At 40.1% G+C, this 13,981-nt stretch overlaps 1 protein-coding gene across 8 annotated transcripts in view; it reads right to left on the reverse strand.

Annotated features, from left to right (window-relative positions):
* Positions 1 to 13,981, reverse strand: part of PDE11A (phosphodiesterase 11A) — a 411,234-nt gene that overhangs the window by 72,184 nt on the left and 325,069 nt on the right. For all 8 annotated transcript variants that reach the window (XM_042949239.1, XM_042949237.1, XM_042949238.1 and 5 more), the window contains one exon: positions 1,644 to 1,753. In XM_042949239.1, the coding sequence (XP_042805173.1) occupies positions 1,644 to 1,753 (110 nt within the window). The remainder of the gene's footprint in view (positions 1 to 1,643; positions 1,754 to 13,981) is intronic.

A 13,981-nucleotide genomic window follows, 5' to 3' on the forward strand; every position in this document is an offset into this window, starting at 1 on the left:
AGGAATGGAAAAGAGACACAAGGCAGAGGGAGGAAGATTGATGGAGCAGGGTCCCACGGGAGGGGGCAAGGAAAGCCCCCAAAGCTGAGGTGGAGGGATTAGTCTCAGACAGGAGACGGCACAGCCCTTTGGTTGAGATAGGACGGAAGGGTGAAAGGATGGGGCCAGACAGATAAGTTTCTACATGGCAGGGGAGGAAATTGAGGGAGGGCTCAATTGATGGCCTCAATTTTCTCGGTGAAGGAGGAGGCAAGGTGATCTGCTGAGTGGTGTGGGGGCAGTGGTAGACAGGAGGTGGTTTAGGAAGGGAAAACAGTTTGGTACACATAACTGCTAAAAGCAAGCGGGGATGGAGCTGGCTAGGGACACAGAAAGATCTGTGGGAAGTATAGAGCCTCCAGCTGAGCTGGGACAATACATATTTGGCATGTCTTCAGACTCTCGCAATTGTGACATTTTCTCCCAAAGCCTGTAAAAGTCTAGGTAGAGTAGCAAGAAACTGAATTGTTTGACTGTATTGGTGCTGAGTTTTTGCACAGTGGATGTCACAGAAGGTTAAGAGGGTCAAGAAATGGTAGGATATTCAGAAAAGAGGGTTAAAGTGAGGGGTTATAATAGGATCCAGGATGCAAAGAGAAGTTTATAAAATCAAAATTCATTTGATTGGGAGGATATGTAAAGAGCCAGGAGTCCAAGGCCCCAATAGGTCAATGTTTAGGGAACAAAGGGAGTGATGCTGTTGACACACAGTGGGCTATTGATGTTCACGTTATGGAGGCAGACCTGTTCGGGGGCTTGGAAATCAGTTATCTGACAGTTAATCTTACCTCTTTGCTGAAGCCTTTCTTAACTTCTCCATCCCCAAACGTTTTGCTCCAGCCCCTGAACCCACGTGTCATTTTGTTTGCAAACAGATAGTAAAAAGAACACTAAAACTGGACCTTCAATATAAGTCAGGAGATTGGGGTTTTGGTCTTATTTCCAAATAAGACCACAGTGTGAGCCACCAAGTAACGGCTGGTTATTTCGACCAGTCCAACTTGCTTAGGGGCACATTATTCTGTCTGTGCACATTAGGTGCTCACACGTTCCCAGGATTGATGCAATTCCTTTGTTTGCTTCCCACCTTTCTGTGGACGGAGGGATGGGAACAGCAGAGACCGTATTCCTGCGTTGCTTTAGTTCACTGCAGTTTATACAACACCCACCATTAAAGAACCTGCAAGAGAGTCTATTGGGAGAAGAAACATATTCTGCTTCATAAAATTTCCGAAGGCCACTTTTATTTTAATAGTCTCAAAACCTGATTTTGAGAGTAGCAAGTCCAAGATGCTTATAATGCCATGAAGGCAAATATTCCGGAAGGAAAAAAAAAAACAGACCTTTTAAAATCTGAGCTTTGTTATCTGACTGAGGTCAACAGAGACAGACCAAATCAACAAGCATGACATGAAGGGCAAATTTGCAATTAAAAGAAGAATAGGGAATTATAAAGATGGATGAGCCCCATGACATGCACACCCAAGCCTGCATGGCCTTGGCCTCGGATGCCAGAAATTAATGCTTTACTCTTTAGCACTCGTCACCTTTGGCTCTGAACAGAAAGGCAAATGCATTAAAATAACAACAATTAGAACACTTACTTAGCTTGGAAGGCATTGTTGGTTCCCCTGTGGTCGAGGTCATGACACAGGCATCCCACAATCACCGCTAAAATTTCCACCTCGGTCAGAATCTCTTGAAACCCTGCGGTCTGGGGAGAAGGGGAAATGGCCACAGTCACTACTCAGGGCAGGGAGAATGGATAAGGTTCGTCTGCTGAGCAACAATCAGCTGTTTCCATACTCACATCATTTAAGGAAATGATTAACTGCCACCCCCCTTTGATGGCAGTCAGTTGGGTGGTCAGTTGCACAGCCTAAGGTCCCCACAGTGATGGATTAGCTGGCTGTCATGGTGGCCCACACTGGCACACCAGGACAAAGTTCAGATTATTTTGTTCCCTTTTTAGAGAGGAGATTGCACTATCCAGATACAGTGACAGTTTGGCAGAGGCCCAGAGCAAAATGTGTTTTGTGATTCTACATTGCAGTGAGGAGTGTCTAGTGGTAGGAGGAGAAAGGGGGGCTGTGAATTTAGAAGCGGATGCTATACCCACCAGCTGCCACTTAAATGAGGGCAGGCAAAAGAGAACACCTTAAAATATATATATATACACACACATATATATATTTATTTAAAGAAGCAACTTAAAAGTACTCAAATTGTTACATGATAGTATTCTAGAAGTTGTCTTATGAATACCTTAATTCATATTAGCTTGGAGGACAGATTAAATTTATACAGATAATAAGGCAGGGTATATCTTGAAAACTAGGGTTTGGGAGAGGATTTGGCAACCCAGATTGAGAATCAGGTAGAGTATCTTATTACACAGAATCCTTTTTTTTTTTTTTTTTAAGTTTATTTATTTTTGAGAGGGAGAGAGGAGAGAGAGGGAGAACCTGTGAAGGAGCAGGGGAGGGGCAGAGAGAGAAAATCGCAAGAAGGCACTGTGCTGTCAGCTTGAACTCACGAACCGTGAGAACATGACCTGAGCCGAAATCAAGAGTCCGACACTTAACTGACTGAGCCACCCAGGTGACCCTAGAATCCGTTTTTATTGGCCTCTGGTAGCATGCTTATGAAATGCCTAGGCTCAGTGTGAGATATTTGGGGAGCAGTGGGATATAATTATAGAACCAGGATTCTTTGGTTCCTGCTGTCCTTTGGTTAGTTTGGAAGAGACAGTAAGCCTCTGGAAACACAAATCTATGCATTTTCTTGACCCAAAGCCCTTATGTCTTCCCCCTTGTACTTAGTTAAGTCTCCCATTTCATTATTTATTAAAATCTTTATCAGAGGGCAAGAGGAAGGGAAAGTAGGTTCAAACTGCTTCCTTTTTCATGTATATTTTTTCCCCAAACTCAGGACCACTAGATAGTATCTCTTCTCTTAGAGCAATAAAAACTTTGTTTTTTAATTAATTATGATTTTATTGCAGAAATAACTGAATAAGTTTCTGTGTTGACAGTTTTATTTTTAAATTTTTTTTTTAACGTTTATTTATTTTTGAGACAGAGAGAGACAGAGCATGAATGGGGGAGGGTCAGAGAGAGGGAGACACAGAATTGAAACAGGCTCCGGGCTCTGAGCTGTCAGCACAGGGGCCCGATGCGGGGCTCGAACTCACAGACCGCGTGATCGTGACCTGAACGGAAGTCGGCGCTCAACCGACTGAGCCACCCAGGCGCCCCGACAGTTTTATTTTTAAAAATTAAGTTGGGTTCTCTGCTACATTCAGAAATACACGTAATTTCACTAGCATAGCAAATAGGAATGTTAGTAAATTGTTGATGGGGGGAATGAAGTAGTCCATATCAAAGCTGTGTGTGCCCCTTCATTTTAAAATTTGGAGTTGGCTGTTGGTTTTAAGTTAATTTTATTTTACTTTAATGTATTGCCTGAATAGTTAAAAAAAAAATAAAATCGTAGTAAGAGACTTAGGATCAAAAACAGTAGTCCCTCATCCTTCCCCTTTCCTGATTCCCAAAGGCATCTAATCTTTTACTAATTTGGTAATTATTTTCTACCATATTTCTATATAGTATGTACATATTATTAGCACTTGGTTAGTCGTTAAGTGCCTATACAGTCCTTCCTATGTGCCGACACTCTCCTAAGAACTCTACAACTGTTTAACTGACTTAATTCGCATCACAGCCGTGTGAGGTAGAAACCACTGTTATCCCCAGGTAAGAAGAAACAGAGGCACAGAGAAGCTACGTAATGTGCTTAGGGACTTCGAGCTAGTACGTGGTAGAGGCGGGCCAACTCCCAGCATACAGGTGCCAGAGTTTGCTCTTAAACATTGATGTCTTGTGATGGGTGAGAATTATCTTCACACGTACTCTCTTCCCTCCCCCACATTCACAATGCAATCCAGATACAGCGCTTTCCTGATCTGCACTCTATTCATAGACACTGCTGAGCCAACTAGGATCTGGGGCTTGTTTCCCTTCTGATGTGAATGTTTTTATTTCCTGGAGTGAAGATTTCTTTGAACATCTGAGTCTTCTCACATCCTACACAGCTCTCCAAAGGGGCACACCATTTCTTAGATGCCTTCCCGTCCTGGGGACACCCTGTGGTGGCCTGGTCCTGCTCTGTGGTCTGGATTCTCTATCTGCTGCCAGCTTTTCTCTCCCAGGGTTGACCTCCAGGCTCTTGCAACCCACATCTCTGTCCTTCTTCATTTCCCCCCTCATTTCGCAGGAGTACATCTGTCAGTGGCGTTGTGAGAAAGGGTATTAACTTTTCAACACTGGGGGAGTGAATTAGCTTTTGAGGCTTTGCAGGACTGAAAATGTCTTCATTCAGTTGTTAGCCTCCCCTACAATTCTGGGTTGCAACATTTCCACTCAGAATGTTGAAAGACTGCTCTATGGTTTTCTAACTTCTGAAGCCGTTTCTGAGAAGTATATGCAGTTCTTATTCCTAACACTGTATGCTATTTGATTTCCTCTCTCTTAGAATCCTCTCTCTATCCCTAGGGTTTGGCAATTTCTCAAAGATATGCTTTGGTTTGGGACTTTTCCCCCATCATTTGGCTTGGCAAGGCTTTTTCAACATGGAGGCTCAGTTTCTTCAGTACAATATTTTTGTAATCTTTCTAAAAAATAGTTTTCTTTTTACTGTTGTGTCCTATTGAATGGAACTCCAATTGAATATTGGACTTCCTGTATTGATTCTTTTATTTTCTTGCCTCTTCTTTCCCACATTTTCCCCCTCTTTCCAGGAATAATAATATTTTTAATTTGTAAGCATTTTCTTGCCTGTTGCTCCTTTTCTCATAGCATGCTATTCTTTTCTCATTATAGTCTTTTATCTTTTTGAAGATAATTATAATTCCTCTGAAATTCTCTTCTGCTCCTTGTTACCTGTTTCCTCTAAACTCCTTTTCCTCTCTGTTTGCTGGTTTCCCTCAAACACCTGATATCCTTGAGTGTCTACTCATCTAAGAGTAAAGTATTATAATGTTTGCCACACACCAGTGTTTGGGGGTGGTGTCTGTAGATTTCTGGGCCTTCCCACAAGGTGAGCAGATGGCCAGCTGGTCTTTTGTTGGGGGCCCCAAATGTCAGTATCTAAACTCCTGTTCTGTGGACGTCCCAATCTCTTGCTTGGAAATGGTGTAAACATGGATGTTGACATTATGAGAAAAGAGACTTGTATCTTCTCATCTTTGAGAATGTAGACTTTCACTTAATTCTCTCATTTTCGGGATGTACTTCACCTTAACTTTTCTTTTGCTGGTGTCCTCAAGTCTGGGGTTTAGTTTCTGCAGCAAATATTCTATCTCCTGCATAGGTGAGAAGAGTAGGCCTCTGACTATATGGAGAAGGGGTGGGGACTTGGGGACTCAGTGTTTTCATCACCCCCTCCCTCCACTTCACCCCATTTTTGTATTCTCTAATGCCTCTGGATCCTAAACCTTGATAGGTTCTGGAGGGGATGTTTCTCACGTGTACCACTGCCTCCATCCCCTCACCCCAAAGGCACTTGGGTTAGATCTTCCTTTTCTCTACTAAACTATGAACATCCTCCCTCCATTTTCTGCCCTCATGCATTATGGTTCCATGAAAGGTGGGATGTGTATCCATTTCTTGTTCCCTTCCTATTTTTGGTGTGATTTTGAAGGGAGAAGGGATATAAAGGTCTTTGTCATCTCTGTCATCTTGAAACTATAAGTCAGTTTGCTGGGTTTGGATCTTGTTAATAATAAGTAAATCCTGAAAGTCTATCAAATATGAAATAATTATCCACAATACTGTGGAAATCAGTGCTGTAAACAATAGAACTGCACTAAAATTTAGAGAGGTTTTGCCTGTGAAAATGTTATTAATTAGAATGAGCTGATGAATTAGAACAGTAAGAATAGGGATAATGTTAAAATAAGGTAATTAGATTAGATATTTAATTGGGAGTTGAAACCAAATGCCTCTAATAGGCTCCAGATCAAAACCCTGAGTCATTTTTAAGCCATCAGTTATCACCCATTATATAAAATGATGGGATATATTTTACTGTGATTTTCTATGCAGCCACTTTCCTCCCCGCCCCTTCCTAGGAATCCACATTGAGCTCTTAAACTATTTGGATCATGGATACTTCTGAGAATTTGATAAAAGTCATGGCCCCTCTTCCCAGAAATTATTCTATAATGTTATGGTATTCAAAGACCATGAAACCCAACTCTAGATCATCAGAGTAAAGAATCCCTGAAGTACAGCACACACACAGTCACACAGAACATATTTACCTCTCTCAACTGTGATACCTGAGTTACTGAAGCAGCACCTATCTCTTGACTGTGATTTAAAGCTGCCTGGTAAATGGTTTCTAGAGAATCATGAGGCTTGAAATGTGTCCACCTGCCAGTAAATGTCCGTTCGCCCCTCCCCCACCCCATCCATCTTCCTTCAAACCGTCTTCATTCAGACCTACACTTACCCATGTCGAGGAGAAAAAGTCAACTGCCTGCTGAGGACAATATACTATCAAAAGAACACAGTGGCAGTGGAAAGTATTATTTAATGTATTTATCCCATGCCTGACTCTATTTTATTCTTTTATTTTCAAATACAATGATATCTTTTCTCTTCCTGACCCAAGAATTCTGGGTTTTATTGACCTTTAAATTAATCTATTTTCTTACCTATATTTCTTCACAGTCCATATAAAAACTGTAAGGCAATGGGTACAATACATCTAAGCAAAGTGACGGTCAATTCATATAGACCTAGTTCTCACATCACCCTTTCCAGAAAAGTCTGTGGCTACTCTCTGAGTAGGCTTCCAATGATAGTCCTCTCTTGGCTTAAAACGTATGCTGAGATAATCCTGCTTCTGGCCACCAAAGCATATAATCAATGGGATCCAAAGAACCCAGAAAATTAGATTGATTCACGGGGTACCCTAGGCTATCCAGTAATTTCCTTTCATCTGGTCACCGTAAAATTTAAACCAGCTAGGATATACGACCAAAGCTGATCCCATACAACACTAGTAAATGGAGGAATATCATGGGCAGAGAAAAATGACTGTTGTTTTGTGGCTCCGCAGAATCCAAAAAGGCTTAAAAAACAATAGCCATAATATCAACACAATATAGATGGTGCTACAGAGGCTTCATTCATTTAACAAATGTTATTAAGTGCTTATTATGTATCAAGCAACTGGTATATCTGAGAAAAGGCTTGGGGTATTATTAACAACAGCTAACACTTCCATAGTGCAGTGTATGCCAGGCACTGTTCTAAATACTTCAAACACGTTAACTCATTTAATCCTTCTAAGAACCGTCTAAGGGAAACACTGTTCTTATCTCCCTCATTTTACAGATGAGGATATTGAGGCACTAAACTACATTGTTAGAATGTAACAGAGGTGGATGAGAGCTCAGGCAACCTGGCTCCCGAGTGTGTTCTCATCCACTGTACTATTCCAGCCACTAGGGTGAGGGTGAGGGTACAGTTATGCAGCTTTTATATATTCTTGTGATGATAGAGTGCTAGGTGACATGGCTCTAAAGAATCAGTTGGTGTGTGCTTTATACCATGAAGGATGTTATTCTTGAATAGTAATAGGTTGATATTGCAGAGCCACTGGACATCTTGAGCCTAACATAAGCTCTGGTGCATGAAGATATAACTGATAATAAATAGTGATTTACAAATGAGGGTTGGAGAGAAAAGAGATATAATGGTTTATATGTAACATCCCAACTTTATAAAAATTCTCAATATATGCATAAAAAAAGATTGTAAGTATGTACATCAAAACATTACTGGGATCACAGGTGACTTAAAAATTTTCCTTTGCATCCAAAATTTCCATAAAGAACGTGTGTGTGTGTGTGTGTGTGTGTGTGTGTGTGTGTAGGTAAAAATATATATATAACAGCATGCTCAGCCACCCTGCTGTGTTTCTGGAGAAGGTAGATTACGGACTGCATGCTCCTTGTCATATGTGTGAACTGGCATGGGAATCTGAGAAAGTGATGCCAGAAATTCTGCCTTCACATTTGTTTTTGAACCTTGGGTGTCAGAGATACTGAATGATGAGGGATTTCTTGAGTTCATCCTGTTGATTTCAAGATCTGCCACATGGCAGACTAAGGAGGGAGGGAGTCCAATGATCTACTAGAAATTCCTAATGGTCACAGAAATTCCAAAGTGAAGGTTCTTGGTTCTGAATGTTCCTCCATGGATGCTGACAGCCAGGCACAGAAGCAGAGTCCTCAGTGGATTGGCTAAGGTTGAGGGAGAGTGTGATGGGTTTTTGTAGAGTCTTTCTTCTCCCCTTCATCCTTGTCTCTTCGGGGTAAGAAGAGCAATGAGGCCTGCTCAGACCATTCCAAGGGGTTTTGACGAACATGGTTTTTCAAGGAAGTGCCCTTCTCGAAGAATCTGCACACCATATCCCTAATTTGTGTCATGTCTCAACGGACCTACAGATGATTTCAACTTGGAAGTGATGTGAGCTTAGGACTGAAACGCAGCATTTAAAGAAACAACATTTAATTTCTGGTTTTCTTAATTTCTGGTGTGCAGAGTGTTGCAGGGTCACTGTCTGGGGTCTTCGTTTGGTACAGTATTAAAATCAAATTTGTTTTAGCCAAAGAGCACTCTTTGAGGGCTTCATTGTAAATGCCACATCCAGGATGCTCATGTCTATCTGTGAAACTTAGATCTGCGAACAAGAATCAGAGGTGCTATGAGAAGGGTGCCTTCAGTCACCCTCCCAACTGAGCACACACCCCAGTGTGGGTGGAACAGCATCGTGAGAGTTGTTAAGGCACATGTTTGGGCTCCATGGGCATGTACAGTAAGCCCAGCATGTTTCCCTTTGGGGCTCTGTTTTGTTTGCTTCAAGAAGGAATGGCTACCTCTCAACATACAAATCCAAGGGACAGGCTGATGGGCATCAACCTATTCAGTTGCTCCAAAGCAATGAGTTTAGGCAGAGGACTTTCTCAAGCTTTAAGGTGGAAGCAGATTTCAATTACTTACCAAGAGCGCTTATAAACTAATGGATGCTACTTGATGCCATATCCTACTTTCTTTTAAAAATAGAATCCTATTGGGGTGACTGGGTGGCTCAGTCGGTTAAGCGTCCGACTTTGGCTCTGGTCATGATCTCGCAGTTTGTGAGTTCGAGCCCTGCATGGGGCTCTGTGTTGACAGCTCAGAGCCTGGAGCCTGTTTCAGATTCTGTGTCTCCCTCTCTCTCTGCCCCTCCCCCGCTTGCACTCTGTCTCTCTCAAAAATATATAAACGTAAAAAAAAAAATTAAAAAAAAAAAAAAAGAATCCTACCTTTGTCAACCAGGGAGAGAACAGGTGTTAATAGCCACAATCCTCTACTAGGGAAAAAACACTACTTCACAAACCAGAGCATCTAGATTTAATGGTTATACCCCTCTGCTATTTACAGTAATATTTACCATAATATTTACAGTGTGCTGAGATGAAAAAGAGGCACTTCAGTCCTATTTTTGAGGTCCAGAGACCAGAACCTTTCCAGCTGTTAGGGGACCAACATCCAGCACTATGTTTATGTGTCTCTTTAACCAAAGCATGTAATGTTACACAAACCAGTTGTAGTTTGTCTAATTGTCCATGGGAGTGGGGTAGTTTGATCAAATTTGCTTCTCTTTTTCCTCAAGATGAATGCAGCCAAATACTGATTAAGTCTACAATGACCCTTCCCTTACCAAGCTAAGAGTTGGGAAAACCTTACAGTCTATATTTAAATACTTTCTGTTAAATACTTTCTGTTACAAGCAGAAGCCTCTGAAGGCACTTTTCATCAAACTGTAAAACCTAAGTCATGTTTTGGACATACTGTGACTCTTAACCTAAAATAATGTGGCAAATGTTTGCTCATGGAAGTCTGAGAAAGGCAAAACTTAGTGGTCTGTCTGGTGTAATTACGTGTGTTGAGAAAAACGCTTGGTGCATGAAAAAAAACTGGGTTGATTTTAATAAATTTTATTGGGTTATTTTTTAACCACTTCCAAGACTTAATTTTTAATCTACTTACCACCATAATTTAAATAATTTATTTTGGCAAGTTAAAAGCATACACAGACTAGAATACTATAATGACCCCCCACATATTCATTATCTAACTTCAACAGGATCCATGGTTTGCTGGTCTTGTTTCACCTCTCTGTTCACATGTATTGTTTTGTTGGTTTGTGTGCTAGAGTCTTTTAAAGCAAACCTCCAGCATGTGTCAACACACTTTGTTTCATTCTCAAGAAGATCTGATGTAGTCAAAAACTGGCCAAACACCTCTGCTCTCATACTTTGATAAAATGTGTAAAAAGATATACAAATGGTATAATTATGGGAATTTTCAGGTAGGTATCTTAACAAGGCTTGAAAAAAAACCCAGTTTCTACTTCAATTTAGATAATATAAGAAATATATCTGCATGCATGCAGCACACATTGTATTTCAAGAAGAAACAAGAAAAAGCATATTTGATTCTTAAGGACTTAGCTTTCAACACTAAAAATATATGTGCTTTGCAATATTTTGAGGGCAGAGATTTTTTTTGTTCCTGTTTGGGAAGATAGTTTATAGTTTATGATAAATTACTACTGAACTGAATATAATACAACATGTGGTTTGTGAGTACAGAAAATGAGGCCGATTACTTGGCAAACATTAATTGTGCAGAGATAGACCTCTCTGAGTACGAGGCCAGGCTGATGAATTTCAAGAATATGGTGGCTCTTCAAAGATTACCCAAATTTGTATTAGCTATCACTGAGCCAAAATTGAACACGGGACTCATGAAGAATTAAAACTTTTTAAAGCTCCCAACTTGACACCCTGAAGTGCCAGTTTTCAGCCCCAAGAAAGTGCCATCACTAAGTTATAAACCGTGGAAAATGGAGGCTGTGATAAACGATCCTGGCTCTGCTGCTGGGTCTCCCTGACCTGGAGGACGCGGCTGGTGTCATAAAACACAAAGCGACAGATTAAGCAGTTTACCAACACCGTAAAAATCTCAAGAATAAATTCCCTTTAATCAAAAATCCTATATTGTAACTAGGCAGCCTCAACCCTGAAACCACATTCATTTCCTTACCAGCCTGTGTCCATAAGCAAGAGCTTATATGTTCCCCGAAATGCCGGACGTGATTATGTTCATACACTTTTACAATTTACATGTCCTAAGAAAAATACCCAGCTCTGGCTGATGGTGCGGGAGAATTTATTTTCACTAGAAAGGGAATGACCCATAACTCATGAATGGCAGCGCTTAAAGTGAGTTATGGAGGTTACTCTCCTGTGTGAGGAAATGGATTGGATTATCCTTCTGCCCAATTGTATGTTTGGTTATTAGCACACAGGTTCTTAATTATGTGTGGCTTTGCCTTTTCCCTTTTATAAAATAAATGTGGATAAAGGGAATGTCAACTAGAAGCATGGAGTGCCTAATTGGGGCTCTCAGAGGTGGCCAGAGAGAATAAAAATAGAAATGTTCTTAAATGATTAAAAAGCAGGAGTCATAAATGTAATTTAAACAGTATTCAAATTGATTAGCTCCATAGTTAATTTGTAGTGCCCAGTACTGATAATCTGCAAATACATTGAAAATCACTCTTTTCTTAAATTAAATATTTACCATCTTTTAAAGTTACACTGGAAGTCAAGACATACCTACATGAAGATTAAAGAACTGGCTTTTCTAACATGCAGATTTTATTGCATTATTATGATAATGCTACCATTTATTTTAAGGTAGGTAGAGTAGTTGCTACTTACATTGAAAAGGAAATACAATGATGTTTGATAATTATAAACATGATTATTGTCACTTTATTATACACAGTTACAGAACAAAACAGGTCTTTGCACCCCACAATGTTACGATCTACAAAGAAATTAGATTCCTGTTGAGATTGGGATTCTGGTTACTTAGTGAAAACAATTTTATTCAAAAATTAAATTGGTTCTAAAAAAATTTAATTGGTTCTGTCCTTCTTGGGAGGTTGGGGGTGGTGGGGTGGTGGGGAGGAGAGTTCTAATTGTGCTTCTCAGATCTCCTTCCAGAATAAATTTTCTATCTCAAAAATCAAGGACTTCTCTGAAAATGGCAGACAGCAGACAGCACATTATCCTCAAGCTGGTGAATAGGATGGATTTTTCTCCCTAAGCGTCCCTTCTGCTTTCTAGTTTGAATGATCAATAAAATGCCTTGGCTTATCTTTGAAAATAACCTTGTTGACAACACAAATATGGACTTAAACACGCTACCTCCACATTTAAGATTTAAGAAGCCCCCAGTAAATGTCAGGGGGTGTCAATGTGTTTGCTGTGATACTTGGTTATTATTAGTGTTTAACTGCAATCCCCCACCAGCGCCACACTGCCAGCAGCACCATAAATTTTAATGTGAAGATGTGCTCTTCTCTTTTCATATCCAGTGAATTCTGCAGGATCATAATATTCTATATGAACCCTAGCTGAACCTTAGTGTGATATGAAGGAAAAACAAGATTTCTAACAGTGATAGTTGTTCATCGTTTTATAGTTTTTTAAAAAACTGGACACTAAGCAACATGAATAATATCACTCTCAACTAAATCCACTCATTCAAATGAATCTCTATTGAGCCCTACAGGATGCAGGGCATGGCCCAAAGTGCTAATGAGTACATTTATGGGATAGTAAAGAACACTGACTCTTAAGGAAACCTTTTTCTCCCCCGCCCCTGGAGAATCTGTCAGAACTCATACATCATTTATAAAACCAAAAAATGTCTCTGCAACCTTAGCACCACCACATACCTTTTATTTTACAGAATACAAACAAAAGCACAGCCATTTTCTTTATCTGGTCTGCATGTTAATATAAGAAATGCATTCTCATCTTTCATTATGTATGTGCTTAATGGAATATTTACTCTACAAGCTTCCATAAACAAAGAGAATTTGTATAATTATTCTTGATCTGCAGGTTTTTATTCCTTGTTTTAACCACAAATAGTAGCTGGCACTACATGCTGTATTTATTCAAGGAATCCAAAATATTTGGTAAATTTTAACTATATAAACATCTCTTTAGAAGCAAAGAATAATATTGAAGCTTTCATTTCAAAATTTGGAATTTCAGGCCAGAGGCATGGAATAAATTAGGAAATCATTAGTAGGGTTCCCAGTGAGCTAAATTTCCACCCTTTTACATCAAATCGCCTATTCTTCAAAGTGGTCCATTCTTTTTTTTCTCCCCTGCCAAAGGAACAAAACCTATTCGTTACCTAGACATGCGGTTGAATACTTTTGCAAAATGTAATTCTGAGTCAGTAAGTTTATTTTTCATATTCAAAATGACTTCAGGGTTAAAGGTTTGGAAGCTGCTGCGTATATTTACAATTTGCTTGTCCTGTTGTACATGGTGTCATAATTTGCTCAGCAATGATACAGGACTATGCATCTTCCCACTCTCAGAGACAATGGGCTTAGAAAAATACACACAAGCCCACAGATATAAGGTCACATGTATTATTCCTGCTAACAGCTGGGTGGGCAAGGCAGTCAGAATACAGCTCACCCTGATAGGAGGGGCTCTTTTTGGACACACTGGTTCTGTTGGTGCCTCTTTAAAGAAAAGAGTGCTGCAGTGTGTGCCTTATTATCTCTTGTCCTAGAAGAAAAGAAATACTTTGAGGGAAGGTTGGGAAGGTTTTTTCCCTCTTCTTTCCTGGCAACTGGCTGGGAAACTTTGCCTTGGAGTGCCATCTAGAGGAAAACTTAGTATATGTGCGCCATGCTCTTCCGGCTTTGGGACTCAGGCCAAATCCAGTGGTGGGTGCGTGGTGATTTTTTTTTTTTTTTTATATTAAGAGAATATCTTGTTTCT

This window comes from Panthera leo, chromosome C1 (assembly GCF_018350215.1).
Source record: "Panthera leo isolate Ple1 chromosome C1, P.leo_Ple1_pat1.1, whole genome shotgun sequence".
NCBI lineage: Eukaryota > Metazoa > Chordata > Mammalia > Carnivora > Felidae > Panthera > Panthera leo.